We start from the raw sequence: 15,463 nt of genomic DNA on the forward strand, positions 1-15,463 counted from the left end.
TTTTCTGAGATACTGAATTTGGGATTTTCATTAGTTGTCAGTTATAATCATCACAATTAAAATAAATAAACTTTTGAAATATATCAGTCTGTGTGTAATGAATGAATATAATACACAAGTTTCACTTTTTGAATGGAATTACTGAAATAAATACATTTTCTGATGATTTTCTAATTTTATGACCAGCACCTGTATATTGGGGCAAGGCCGTAATTACAATATATATGTATATATATATATATGAATAAATCATCATCAGCAATTGTATACATAATCATAACTAACCTTAACAAATTGCCGTTATTATTACTACCGGTTCTAGTTTTTGCGGTTTACTGCAGTTCTAGCGTGTGGGTTTTCCAAGTGTTGTTGCCGTACCCCAGCAGAAGCCATCGGTCGATTGCTGTTGGTAGGTACAATCTATGACAAACACTGTACCCTGTTATTACTTTAAAATGTATTAAAAAGTGGATAACTAAAATGTAATATGAGTGTGACATGTATCTTCCTCTCGATTGTGATAGTTTTAACATAAACAGCGTCATTTTTCGCTGGAACTGTAATTGTGGAAATAAATAATTGTTTGCTAAAAAGCATCAGTAATTGCATGGAGTGTATTTTGGTGAAAACTGGCCGATTTGCGAGTGCTAATCAATCAACCATCACAATGGTGCTCATGTGCGTATTCAACTAACGTTAATGTCTTACGTTAATGATTTTGTTAGAAATGTCAGAAAGCCCACGTGAAGTCTTAGTAAAGTGTCAGTCATTTATGTTGTGCTGCGTGTGTTATTTATGCCGAGAGTAGTCGTTTTAATTGATTGCATATTCGTTTAGTATACTGTATTTGCTTATGATAAATAGCATTAGTAGTGTTTGTTTGATTAAAGTGCCAGCAGTTTTATTAGTCAGCTTTGTGTCATCATGAACAAGAGGAAGGGTGGCAGTGACATTCATCAGTTTTTTGGGCAGCCTCAAAAAAGAAAAGTTGAGAGCAGTGAGAAAATAAGTACCAGTCAGATGATAGAAGTATACAGTAGCACAAGAGGCGAGTCAATGTTTATTGATATAATATTTTTGAATGTTTTTCTTGGGGGACCCCCAGACCCTCGGCTGATTTGGTACCCACCAATGTTGACTCCATGGCTACGGCCTTGGTGTATGGCATATGGTTTATTGAAATTTGAGGCCATTTGATATGGGCACCCATGAGGAGGAGTCAGACCTGTTTAACAGCGTAGAGCAGCCTCCCGTAGCAGTAGATCATGACCAATACAGGCAGCCCCAGACAGAAGATGAACAGGCAGATGATGTAAGAGTGGGACTGTGGGGTACGGGATGTCCAAGTGACCGAGCAGCTGGTCCCGGCCCCCTCCAGGCCATAACTACTCCATCCCAGCAGGGGGGGCACTGTCCAGAACAGAGAGTAGAGCCAGGAGCCTCCCACGGCCAGTAGAGGCTTGCGATAGTCTGGGGCGCGCTTGTTGTACACGGTTAAGGTGCTGTAGCGGTCATAGGAGAGGGCAGCCAAGGAGATTAGTGACACAATTCCTGAGAGGAGCAGAATAGAGGCCGACGAGAGAGACAGAGACAGGAGAAATGAGGACAGGGAGAGAGGAGAAAAAGAGGGAGGGGAAAAGGAGGGAGAGAGGGAGAGAGAGAGAGTTAGTGGGAGAGTAATATACCATTATTGGTTATTACATGAGATTATTCAAGACTTTCTGAGACAGATTACTGTGCTGTGACGGTGCTGCCCTTTAAAGCAAACTAACTGTCTCCTGCTTGGCTTTAAGCCCTAGAGTGAGCCCTAAATCCCAGGTAAAAGGATCCATTTTGTAAAGAGAACACATTTTATGTCCTCTTGTAAATAGCTATTTTAGGCAGCACCATTTACAAAATAGTTTACAGCTGTGAAAATGTATCTAGCAGCCACTGCAATAAAAAGGGGGAGTGTGGATTTCAGTTACATTTGAAAGCAAACTGCGCCATTATTCTAGTGCCAGATTGAAATAATACTACAATTATAAGCAACTCATCAAAAAAGGTATATAAAAGGAAATCTTTTCCCATGTAAATACAACAAAATGAGAGACATTGTGTGAGTGTCTCGATGCAATTATGGTCTGAAATTAGTGTTATTTTCAAAGAGTGTCATTTTGGGCTTAATTTTGATCCATCTACAGTACACAGTGGTGAATCCGTTTTCTTTGTACATTATTGTAATTATACTTCGGCCATTCGATAAAAAACATATTGGTTAGGAGAATCTATTCATCAACCCCAGCTTTAGGTCCAATATTCTTTGCATAATGGTACTCCATTATGACTTCACTTTTGTCACTTACATATAACCATATTGCTAAAATATACCTGCCTTACTAAATAACATAACCTTAAGGTTGGCATTGACAAATCCAGCCCAAAGCAGGTTTTAAAAGCTTTGGTAAAAACCTTCGCAAGTCGCAACATTTCTGGAGCATGTCTTACGACAGAGTCGTACCCATCAGTTTGTCAGTGTTAGTAATTCATCTCCCATAACGACTATGCCTCAGTTCAAGCGCATGCTTCTATAATGGTGCTAAATAGAGATTTAAAGCCAGACTTCTTCAGTTGGAACATGTTCATCAAATAAAACATGTCCCTCATATTTTATTTAAATACGTGTATAGTTTTTTTGAGAGGATCACTGTCCACATTGTCTAATAAAGCAGGGATGGGCAACTTGGATGGTGGTGGGGGCCACAGAATTTATGTATTGGTCATCAGGGGGCCACAGAATTTATGTACTGGTCATCAGGGGGCACAGGTCCATGTATTGTAATTATTAACCCTTTGAACGCTATAGGTTTTTTGGCTGTTTTCACTATGATATTTTGGCTTGTACGGAGTCTTCTGTAATTGGTTTCATCAAGAGTTTTATGGCTCAAACATCAGCACACTCTCAGCTACACTCTCAGAAAGACATCACAACAGCTTTCTGAGACCCTGAAATTACTGTTTTATATGTAAACAGGCAAAAAATTATTGAAACATGTTTGTTTCCAGCATAGATTTTGGTTCCAACAAATTTAAGGTCAAACATGATATATATATATATATATATATATATATATTTTCACTTTTACAGTTTTCTAAATTTATCTGAGGGAACGAAGGCCGCACAAAGAGGGAGTGAGGGCTGTCAGTTGACCATGGCTGGTCTAAAGGGTGAAACTTCACTGAAACTCTGACAGTCTTGTTGAACGTGATTTAGAAAATACATAACAGAAAAAGGTTTACAGTTCCTCTGATCGCACCTGTTACACCACAAACGTTTTTGCCTGTTCCTGCCCCGTAAATCCGTATAAATCCTGTTTCAGTGTCCTGTGGAAAATATGGCTTTCCGAGATTTCTTATCATTCCTTGGGGAATATCATACAATGTCAGGTATGTTGGGCAAAGTATTTTACAAGTGGACTCGACTGATTTACTTAGCGTCTTGGCTGTGATCATATTAGGCTACTGTTGTCGTATCTAGGGAATAATAAACCTTGAAATCATAGCATGTTACACTCTTGGATGGTATTGTTCAAAACATATAGTTTTTCAAAAGTTAGCGACCCCTATAAGTGTATTAGCAGCAAACATTGTATCCTTGATTAGTGAACTATGAACGTTATCTTAGCATTAGCTAATAGCTTACTTCAATGTGCTTTAGATCACACCATAATGGCAGTCAAAAAAAGCATTTGCATGATTTGGACATTCTTTCAAAAAAGCCAAAACGTAAGTAGTAAAAAGTAGCCTAGATTTACATTGTTAGGTAGATAAGTCTACACACAGTTGATAAGGATATACTTGAACTCTAAAAAGCAACAACTGATCACTAATAAGGTGAATTAAATAGTGCCTTGTTGCTCAAAGCAGCAGCAAAGAGGAAGAGGTGGAGGAACAGGGTCACATGTGAGGTATTTTAGTTAGTTATAACAGTGAGTTATGAGTAAGTTTAAGCCAACCAGTGTAGATAGTATGTAAGCTGGTGTTAGCTGAAGAATATAGCCTATATAGTTTTTTAAGTTAATTAGGACTTAAAAGCAAGAATCGTACTGCACTCTGAATAAACCAAAACATATTTTTCAACCTCCGTCAAGCTTGCGTCTGCTCTTAACGACCGGCCAGGGGTATGGAAAGGATGGTTAGAAGTTGTGCCACCACCAATATTCAGACCAAACGACCTTGACAATGAACGCTATTTTGTACCGGGGAGTCTGGGTGTCTCTGTGTTGCTTTAATAAAGTCAGCTGAGCCCTGCCTGATCTGAGCGAAATGTAAATCTTTCGACATTAGTCCAATATATATTTATTACGATGTGATACGGTCACATGACATGTTACGGATGGCCGCGTGCCCGTAAATTCAGACAGCGTATTCAGAATGCTCGGCTTTCCTTACCGGTAACATTTCTTTGACTCAATCAGTGCCTGGCACGTAATCACACTCCCCCACCCACCCCCCTTTCCAGGACCAGAGGACGGAGAAGATGCTAGGAGCGGCGAGGACAGTGATTGGCTCTTCCCTCTGGTTGACCCTTGGGAGGCGACCTGTCAGTACAGATGAGTTCATCTCTGTAAAGCAACCTCCTTTCACATCACTATCAGACTAAACTCCACAGAGACCGTCTGAGTTAGACCACTGGCATTTTATCATCCCTGGTTTTCTCACATGCTGAGATTCCATATTGATTTCCATATACTGTACATAGCTTGTAGGAGTCCCTGATCACATGTGAATAAGATTTTCCACTAATGCTCCTGAAATGATATATTATACACATCTCTTTTGACTTTCATAAGGTTTTTCACAAGGAATTAGCCTTTTCATTTGGTGTGTTGTCCTCCAAGTCTCTTTTAGAAAGTAACTGCATTTTGTCACATAACCGAATGCAACTGGCAGGACATTTTCTGTAGTTTTACAAGACGCAGTGATGCAGTGCCGATAACTCAAGCTGCATCACGCCATGAGCACATTCAGCAATTCAGACGCTGAAGGTGTATGATACAACTTTGGACAACTTTGGACACATTTTCTTAAAGTCATGTATGGGGTCACATGAGACATGTTCTGAGTACAATATTTGGATAGATTCTTAAGGATCACAAGTCAAACCAGAAAGCAGAATGAGTTAGACAGTTTGGACCCATTCCACAAGGTCGGGGTCCAAAATTGTGGGGAATTACAGATCATTTTAGAGCTTGAGCACTCTGCCAGGTTCAGAGCTGTCCCGGACTGTAAAGATTATAACGTGGCGGTAAACTGATTAGGGAATTCGTAGGTTGTTGTGGGAGTTTCTTTTTGCCTGGTAAGTAAGACTGAGACCATGCATGTTATCCCCTTCATTTCTGTCTTGTAGCATCATCCAGACGGTTGGTCAAAGTTCCATTTCTGAGCTTTTGCTGGCGTAGTCCCTCACATTAGTGGTACAACTGTTGAATAAGCAAGAATGGGAAAAAAAGGGATTTGTTCTTTTTCTTGGTGACTTCACCAAACTATTTACAAAGTAATGCGGTAGTAGGCCAACATCACTGTCTGTCCTCTCTTCTAAGAATGGCTCATCTACTTTGAAGAACTGACCTGCTGATTTTGACAGAAAGCTCGGCTGTAGATATAGGCAGCTACTATCAGGCCACTACGGTGACCTAGCTAAATAGATGAAGGTAGCACAGGGATTACATGACATGGTTATCCGACTACTGGCAGTCTGGGTGATGAGCAGAGATGAGATTTTGACCAATTCAATAATTTTAACAGAATAATTTACAACGCTAAAATATTTTAAGAAACTAATGTGAATAAATTATGGGTGAGTGATAACCAACCACACAAATAATTTAAGTTATCATTTAATTTCACGTACTGTAGTGTATACTGTTTGATCTAAAATATAAAAACAAAAACTGACAGTGTCACCTGGAGTCAAACTGGTGCTACAGAGTGTTTAGACCATTCAATCAGGGTTGGGTTTGTAAATATTTGCATTTTTCCTAACAGCAAAATTACAGCACTGCTCATATTTTCATGTAGCCTATAGTAAACGTCTTAGGCAGCCTGAAAATATTTTTAATGCCATTTAAAACTAAGGAGAAAGTGTTCAGAGAAAAAAATACATAAATAATAAGAGAAAAACAAAGATACATTAATACTACGAAAATTAACAAAAACAACTTTTGTTTTCAAAATGTTATGAGGCCAAACTGAAGTAATTCCATTGACGATGCCAGATTCTGAACCAGCACTTGACCGGACAAACATTTCTGCTCTACAAGAAAGTGACATTTAAATACTATTTATCAGATGCATACAGCTTTTTTTGTTGGTCTTCCACTGTGCGTTCGGTCATGAACTTGATCAGTTTATTCAAAATGTTTAATGACATTCCTTTTAGCCATCTCACAAGATATCAATTACCACTAGGACATGACTCGAAATTCTTGTCACCTGCTAACACTACAGCATGGTAAGTTGTCATTATTATAATTTCTTTGCTAATCTAAGCATTAATGTTTCCACCAAAGCATATTCTCATGGTGGAATTAGCAAACTGCTCTGCATGAATTATTGTACAGATGTACCCTGATTTAATGTTTGTATTTAACATCTCTAGCCACCATGACTTACAGTATCCCACTGCCTATTCAAGTAGCCTACCTCATGCATTTGGTTGAATATGGGAAAAATATAATAGAGATACTTTATGAAGTATTTGGTTTTGGCTAACATCTTTCAGGAAATCTAATGTTTGCATTGACCCACATGAACCCTATTCTAAACACATTTCAGCCTAAACATCAAAGGACAATACCTTGACCAGTACCATAATGCACTGCTTTTTAAACAGAAAAGTGTGTATTAAGGGCAAAATGTAAACACATTCTATAATTGCGATAACTACAGAGGATTCTGCGATTAATCGCGCTTACTTGTTTTAATCGTTTGACAGCACTATTTTTTATGTATTCATGTTATCGTGTATTCAGAATCAGAGTGTTTGGTTGTGTTTACTGTAGGGTTTTAACTGCAGGGCTTCACATTGGTCGTAGCGCTAATTCAGTTGTAACTGTGACACTAGCTGACTACTGGATGTGAAACCCCATGGATGATGCCAATTGGCATCATCCCTCAGGAGGCTCAAGCGCCTACAAGGCTAACTGAGGTGATCGGGGATCGAATGTGCCCTCACGCGTTGACCCACGTAACTTCCTGTTCTGGTTGAAAGTTAGGAAAAAGCAGAATGCCTGAACAGCTTTTTCAGATTTAACAAAAAAGGTAGTGTTGCAAATTGCCAATTTAGATGAGGCTGGCAGGCCTTGGTCCAATTGCACCAATTTAATTTATGGGATAATCTGCTGTGACTTGAGGAGTTATAATCTTCAATGCAGTTCAGTCATGTTTAATAGCACTCCACCAGATTACTGTTAAAAGATTTGGGCCCAGCCATGGCTGAGTGAGTATTTGAAATCAGCGTTATTCTAGATAATGAGACACGTCTGAGGTGGTACAAAGAGTTTTGAGATGGCTTTCCCAAAGAAGAGTATGATGTTTTCATGCTGTTTTTCGGAAAGGGTGGACCTACAATGTTGCTTTTTTAGGCTTTCCTTTTATTTGTATTTATTTTTACCATCGAAAGGGTTGCTGATGCAGGATTAGCACTGAAAGGGTTATCCACTTCTTAGACCTCCATTTCATTTAGGTAGTGATCAATACAAGGAGACAGTGACCATCCCACTTAACAGCTGTAGTCTTGACCCCACCTTCATATCGACCTCATAATGGGAGTACATTTGTGCAGCTCATTCCAGTTTCTGAACATGTCTTCACAAGAGGGTTTCTCATAAGCACAACACTGTATGCCACAGAAATATACCCACGCTTTCCGGCTTGCTTCCCGGCTACCTCTCTACTTACTCACAGCACCACGACTTCAGTGGGGATGCCTGCTTGAGTAATTCGGCATCCCACTAGCCACAACCTGGACAGTAGTTGGGCTGAGTGCTGTGGACTAGTGAGAAACAGGTCGTTGATGGAGAGAGTGAGTTGGTGGGCTGATGTGTGTCTGTGTTTGTGGGACTGTAGAGAAACACCTTGGCCCTTCAAAGACCACTCAGAGTTCACGTCACAAGCCGTCCCACAGACCCACTCTCAACGCTAATGTGGACCCGTGTTGAGAGCCGGCCAGCTCTCAACACGGGTCCATAAAGGACTCGCCACTTAACTGTCATTAGGGAATGCCTGCTGTTCTTCTTGACATCCTTACTAACTGTAGTGAAATACGTTTTGGGATTTCCATGTTCTGTGCCCTTTGAATTGAAGAAAATCCTGATACCAATGCAATCTACAGGGAGGCATTGGTATTACATTTAAATAGCAGTGGTCTAATCCCTTTCACTCAGTACCTCTGTGAGACTTGAAGATAGATTGAGATTAAACAGGATCTTAAGCTCAAGATTCTTAACAACTGCAGCAAATTTGAAACAATGCGGAGAGTGAAATTTCATACATATTATGCCAAAAATGGACAAGAGAACTCAATTGAGGTAGTAGACTAGACTTCAAGAATTCCTGGTTGACCGAGCAGCTCGATATGAACAAGCACGGCGTTGGATGTGCTTTTGACTACACTTATGTTGACATTGACTGTCCCAAGGGATAAATAAGACCCTTTACAAAGATCTGGAATAGACATGCAGGCATCTTTAACAGTTGAAAGAGAATACTGTTTTGAAAGAGCATGGTTACAATTTTGCTGCTCTCTTAATAAACTTACCCAAGGCTTTTTGGAAGTGAAAGGAACCTATGTACCTGATTTGTGAACTAAGAAAACCTTGCTTTTCTATAACTGCAGCAGGTGGACTAGCAGCAAGGCTGGGCTATGAAGTAAGAAGCTAATGTACGTTTAATGCTGTACTATGCCGGTTGCAGGAAGGCCTCTAAGTCTGTTTTCAAAACATTTGTATCATGTGGCCAATGCAATGTCACAACCTCTGAGAAATGCCTCCGTTTTGCCCCTCAAACCAGAGATAAAGGGGGATGGGCTGACGGGAGAGCAAGAAGGCAGAGATAAGGGTCCTTGTTCATTGGAAGGGGTGCTTTACAGCTGAAACTGTTTTGCCTAAACTTTTTTCTCTACCAGTTTTTTGCAGTGAAGAAAAAGGTGACACACTGTAGGACATTGGTGGAATAATAGCGCCTAATTTTAGGTTTACTTGAAAAGTGTATCAGATTTCCATTTTAAGAAACAGGACCTAATAACGCCTTTGTATTGCGTGATCATTTAATGATAATGAAGTGATAATTAAATCATAATAATATTCAAACTCTGGTCTGTACTTACTCGTTCACATTTAAGGAATTTAGCAGATGATGTCTTGCAGTATATTGAGTGCATTAATTTTCATACTATTTTGTGCTGACTTCCAGGCGGAATGCGGCAGACAAAGCTAGTTTTGCAAATGCCACGCTGTAGGGAAGAAACTTGGAGACGTAACAGATTGACATCTGAGTCAACAGGGTCCTCTTAATTGTATTATTGTCTTTTCATTAAAGAGAACAGAGAACATAACCACACAAAAAAAAACGCGCGCAAGAGCGCACGGACACCGACTTGCACCGCGAACAAACACATTAATGGCGAATTTATAATAACAACTGTGAATATTTTGTAATGGCAATGGGTTACTGAACTCACCGAAACAAGAGTTGACGAAGCCGTACCACATGCACCCATGTCTCCCGTACAGCCAGCGCGCGTGTAGACTGGATGCGAAGCTGAGTGTGGTGCCACAGAGGCACACCAACATGTCGCTCACGCTGATGTTCAGCAAAAGCATGTTCACAGGCGTCCGCAGAGTCTTGAACTTTACAAACAGGATCAACACCACTAGGTTGTTAAGGAAACCAAAAACCATAATGGATCCAAGGAAGACGGACATCACATGGTGTCCCGTCCGGGAAAGCCTCTTCGCTGGGATCTCGTTCCATTCATCCAGAGAGCTCAGGGGGTCCTCGCTGGTTCCATTACAGCTGAAGTTTCGATTCGCCCCCTCGGTAAACATCGTTTGTAGTGGTCCACATTCGAGAATGTCAGTAGCTTATTAATTAAAATGAGGTATGTTTTTGCAGAATAAAAGTCTGGAAAAATCGCTCCAATGTTTGCAAAAGCATTTCGTGCGAGATAGAGGCTTTACCTAATACGTTGTTTTATGTCACAATTCACGCTTGATATGCAACTGCATATTTTAAGCAACAGTTAAAGTTTAAAGTGCGAATGCAAATATGAACATTAACAATAAAGGGCTTATTGTCAATATAGACAATATCACTAACCAATTAGTCCAAAGGAATCCAAACAGGAATCGGATCACGTTCCATCATTAAATCCTAAACCTAAAACCAATATACAATGTCTGATACGTAAAATAAACCTATTAAATCCATATATTATTAAATGTTACTTAAGTTGGTTTGTCGCTCTTCAAAGACTATTGTAAACAATTACAATCCTGTAGCTTCTCAGTTTCACCATGTTCCAACCAGAATTTAAAGACTGAGCGCGCTCCTTTGGCTGGCCACTCGTAGGCTATTCACAATTGGTTATGAAGGCGAATGGAGCGCAATGTAATGACGCAATATTATTTTACCAAACCGAGATAAATGCCTGTTATACCCCATTTAACTCAACGCAGACAGGTGCAATTTTAATAATTATAAAATCCGTTGCCTAACAAATCTAAATCAGGAAGACGCGTATGTATAATGGTTAATATGGAGTCTTTCATTAAGAGTAGGTGTTATGAATAGCAATAACACTGTAATGCCAATAAGTTAAGAGGTAAATTTTTTGCATTAAAAAATTGCATTTGCATGCGGTTGCAATGTTATCCCCCGTAGCCAGCAGTTTTCATACTGTTGGCTGAACGAGGACGATTTGCTGGCGTTGGTATGGCTACAGTGGAGGCATGTGGTTTAAAACACGGAGAGGAGTAGGGGATGGTTGTAACCCGGGTCGGTTGTAACACTTCCAATTTCTCTAATCAGGAAAAAGTTACGAATCATCTGATTCACTGTGCACATGCTCAATTCAGTCCTTATTTCACATGTGAAGTAGCAGCACCCTGTGGCAGACACAACCATTTTTAAAAGGAAAAAACTAATTTTAAGGCAAGAACTTTTTTTTTTTTACCTCATACATTTTTGGGATAGTATTGCCAGCTATGTAATTAAATTCATCATGTTTATTGTGACATCTAGACATCTTTCATGCAAGTTGTTAGTGACAATGTTTTACCTGTTAGCTGTAAGGTAAGCTAGTTCATGACTATAGGAGTCTGGGTTAGTTGTAACAACAAGAATCTGGGTTAGTTGTAACAACACATAAAATGTTACAACCTACCATATGCAACATTTTAGTTGTAGGCCTATACATGTTTTCTATGAATTTCAGTATGCCTAGACTGACGGTAACAAACAAGAACAAACACACAAACTAATATTCAGTAATGCTCATTTTGTTAAAATGTATTATGTTCAAATGTCTTACTACTATGACTGACAGTAACTAACATACTTCACACACACACACCAATTATGTTAAACAGTAATTGAAGTTTGGAATAAAAAGCTTTCTATATTCATTTTTTGTCATCATAATTTTTTAAATAATGTTACAACTCACCCCAGGGTATATCATAATGTTATATTTCACCCCAGGGTATGTTACAACTAACCCAGGCTATGGGGTGAATTGTAACATTTCACTCCTTGTGTTTGAGACTAAACTACACATTTTTGTTTGTGTCACAGATTTAACAGCTATGCCATCTAATAGCAGACACATGTAACTAGTTTGTGTACAATTTGGAATGCACTGGCTTAAAAGAGCTTCAAGATACAGACAGAAATGTCCAAAATGTTACAACCATCCCCGGTCTCCCCTACAGATCAATGGATTAAGGCTAGGGTTCAATGGAAGGATGAAATGTACTGGACGTTCACTGGGAAGAGGACGTTAGATGTCCCATAAAGGCAAGGTGAAAGGTAAAGGAATCAACTTAACAATTCATCTGGTGCGTATCCAATGGCCTGAAGCGGAAGGCTTGTCGAGTTGCCATTGATAAACAACAGGTTCTCTTAAACGTGGATAGGGTGTATCAGAAAACCATTGGGAAGTGAAAGGGGATTGGTCAGTGGGCAAGTTCTATCAAGTTGGGTGGGCAGAGTTCTCCACACTGAAAAATTGTCAGTTCCCAACAAAACAGCATACCCTTTCAAAGACCCATCAGGCTTATGATTTGATGAGCTCTTCGCAGTGTGTTTTGTTTATCTGATGTTCTACCTGGATATTCACTATAAATAAACAGGTTAACTATATAAAGAATATGATTAATAAAGGACCTTTTGTTGACTTGACCTGTGGTCTATTCATTCTATGCAATGCATATAGATAGGCATAATGTGGGTGGAAACTGATTTTAAAACTGTCCCCAGGGTGCCTTGAACATCAAGGACATCTATTCCTAAAGCTACCTTTTCTCTATTTGACGCAATATCAGGTCGTCCTACTGTCTTCTGTTCCCTGTACCTTATAATCTTCGCAGAATGAAGGGCAATGCAGCATGGGATGTGTTGTAGTCTTTCAGCGGCTGGTGCAATATCACACATTGAAAGTATATCCATGCCATTCTGTGAGGAAATGAAGAAAAAAGACTGGCAAACCCTTTAGAGGTTTCCACAACAAGCCAGTTGAACACATTATTCAGGGATAACGGCACGGAACACAGGAGGACACGTTACAATATCCAAACATTTGCATAACCAGAACTTTTCTTTATGAGCTTGTAAACAGTTATGGCCTGTTAGCTACGGTATACATCTGTTATGCTCAGTAATACTCAGCCTGTTGTTATTGAACTGACAATACACAACCCTACACCTTAATAATAATATACCTTTCTTCATTACTATCCCCACCAATCTGCCCCATGTCTTAATATCCTTCCCTAAACACCCTCTGATGAGAACTGTTAACCCAGCCCATTTATCCGCTGCTCCAGTGTAAGACGAACTTCTGAATACAATTTAAAATTTACTTTGCATCCAAGGAGAACCGGTGCAGAGCGTCTTCCTGTGTCCTTGCCACCACTGGAACCTGTTTGTTATGGATTTTATGCTCACCCTGGCCCTGTCATTTATGTCTAGTCATGCTCCTGTGTAATCACTCTGATACTTATGATAAATTCCTATGTCAAAGCATATAGTGCATAATACATTGCTTAACCTTGTTCTTGGTAAGAGTCTGATGTGAATCCAGCTTGGGACAGGAAGACATCAGCATGTGGGTCCCCAGGAGAGGCCAGTAGACATGGGACCCCCCGGAGGGGCCCGTTGACCAGGGACCCTTAACCGTTTGTCTCCCGGCCATAGAAACGGCTCCTCCATTCAATGTGGAAAACAGCAAGAAGAAAACACAGAGCGTGTGTCTAAATAACCCATGGACAAAAGGACAGAGACAGATAAGGTTCAGAAGATAGAGAGGGTTGGACCGTCCATCAAACATAGGTCTTTTCAATCCCTGTCTAATATCCTTCAGCATGTGGTGAAGTCCAGCATTCTACAGTAAGACACTGCCTCCAGGGCACAGACACTGTACATCTGCAGCATGGAGTTTACATCTTATGTATTATTGCCTGGTTTAGATTTTATGTCAGAAGGATATCAGTTTGTGTGTGTGGATGATCAGTGCTCTGATGAATGAAGGCTTTTACTTTGGGAGAACTTTTGTTTTTTACTGAAAGATGAAACTTGATAATGTACTGAAACTTAAAGTCACCTGAATACACAATGTCAATTTTCAACACTAAACTGAAGACATACATTTGTGCCTTTCAAAGAAACTTGGTAAAGCCTGAATTCCTTTGTTTTAAACATAAGCGGATAACAGAAAACGTTTTACTTTTAAAATCAGTAAAAAAAAATTAAAGGGTCATTTTAGGCTGGAAGATCTTACCTTTTCTAAATTCTTCGGAGATAGCTCATGGGGTTATTACCGCTCAAGTCAGTGAGACATCTTTGGAGGTGATGTTAGATTAGGTACATTTTTTTAATATAAAAACTGAACTCTACATCAAGAACTCTACCAGGTGGCAGGATTAAAATAAAAATCTGCAAGTCTCTCTTTTAGCATAACAATGACTTATGTTACTTAAAATCAACATGTTGCAATGCCATCTCAGTCTCCAGACTTACTAGAAAATACTGCCAATGAGTCATTTTCGTTTGGGAGAAATACATCTGTAATTTGAGAACAAGGTAATTTTTATTTCTTTGATCCACTAGTGAACTACAATATATTACCATATTTTGGAACTTTAAAATTTTGCTTCTCACCTGCATTTATTTCATACAGCCTTTTTTGCTTGTCTTTATCAAGGGTGTCAATCCTTTTGGAGGGGACTATAGGTCCATAATGTGCACCATTTTGATTACAGAATACATTTTCCTTTATCTGACTCTGTTGCTTTTTCCCTGCTCCATTCCTAATTTCATCATTCAGTATCCCTATGCATTATATTCCTACTGCCCCTTAATGGAACAACAAAAGGCCTAATATGAGAATGTCCAAACAAAGTGCTGTTGACGCTTTTATGGATCCACATCAAATGAAACTGGGAGAAGTATTGAAAAGGACCACTGAGAACATCCATAACATGTTGTGAAAAGAGCCTCTGCACAAAAGGAGAACTCAATTTGAACACAGGATGTGTCACCCAGTATCCTGGGCTGACCACAATCATGCCACTTACAGGGACAGACAGATATGTACTGTGTGATTGTTGAACCTTCTTGAGGGGATAAAAAGAACAGGTATATTGAGTTTGATTTCATTCCCATTTGCAGTCAGTAGCAGGCCAGAGTGAATGCTCACCATGAGATGTCAACTTTAAAGAGCATCTCAAGAGCATTCAGCATTTATAGGGACATTCTGTGTATCACTGGCTCACATACTGTAGCACTTCATAAACTTGCATCTTTTTGAATATTAGTTCATCAACACTGTGATATTGGTACATACATTAATTTGTCGACATCAGCAGTTTGTCCGTTTGAGTTTGGGGCTTAGGTGTAATATAGGATAATCACATAGAATGGTGAATTCGATCCATTCAAGGTATTTTACTTGATTTTCCTGTGTTCTCCCTGTCTGTCCCTGGCTGTGATTTGGCATCTCAAAAACAAACACTTGATTGGCTCATGTTACAGTTTAGATCCGTTGCTATGAGGGAGGACATTGATTGGAGTATTTTGTATTTTTCAGGGCTGCAACCTGGACTGAACTGTGTGGTAGTGAATGGATAATTAAAAGCAATTGGAATGTGGTTCATTACCTCTCTGAAAGTTGTTAGACAATGAGTTCACATCTCATTGTCATAAT

General features: G+C 39.5%; 1 protein-coding gene across 1 annotated transcript in view; it reads right to left on the reverse strand.

Annotated features, from left to right (window-relative positions):
- Window positions 1–10,743, reverse strand: part of LOC105022086 (opsin-3) — a 15,236-nt gene extending 4,493 nt beyond the window's left edge. Inside the window, exons 1-2 of the mRNA XM_029116740.2 lie at window positions 9,722–10,743; window positions 1,226–1,551 (exon numbers count right to left, since the gene is read on the reverse strand). Of these exons, the coding sequence (XP_028972573.2) occupies window positions 1,226–1,551; window positions 9,722–10,088 (693 nt within the window). The 5' untranslated portion in view covers window positions 10,089–10,743. The remainder of the gene's footprint in view (window positions 1–1,225; window positions 1,552–9,721) is intronic.
- Window positions 10,744–15,463: the final 4,720 nt, after the last annotated feature.

The sequence above is a fragment of the Esox lucius genome, chromosome 22, assembly GCF_011004845.1.
Source record: "Esox lucius isolate fEsoLuc1 chromosome 22, fEsoLuc1.pri, whole genome shotgun sequence".
NCBI classification, from domain to species: domain Eukaryota; kingdom Metazoa; phylum Chordata; class Actinopteri; order Esociformes; family Esocidae; genus Esox; species Esox lucius.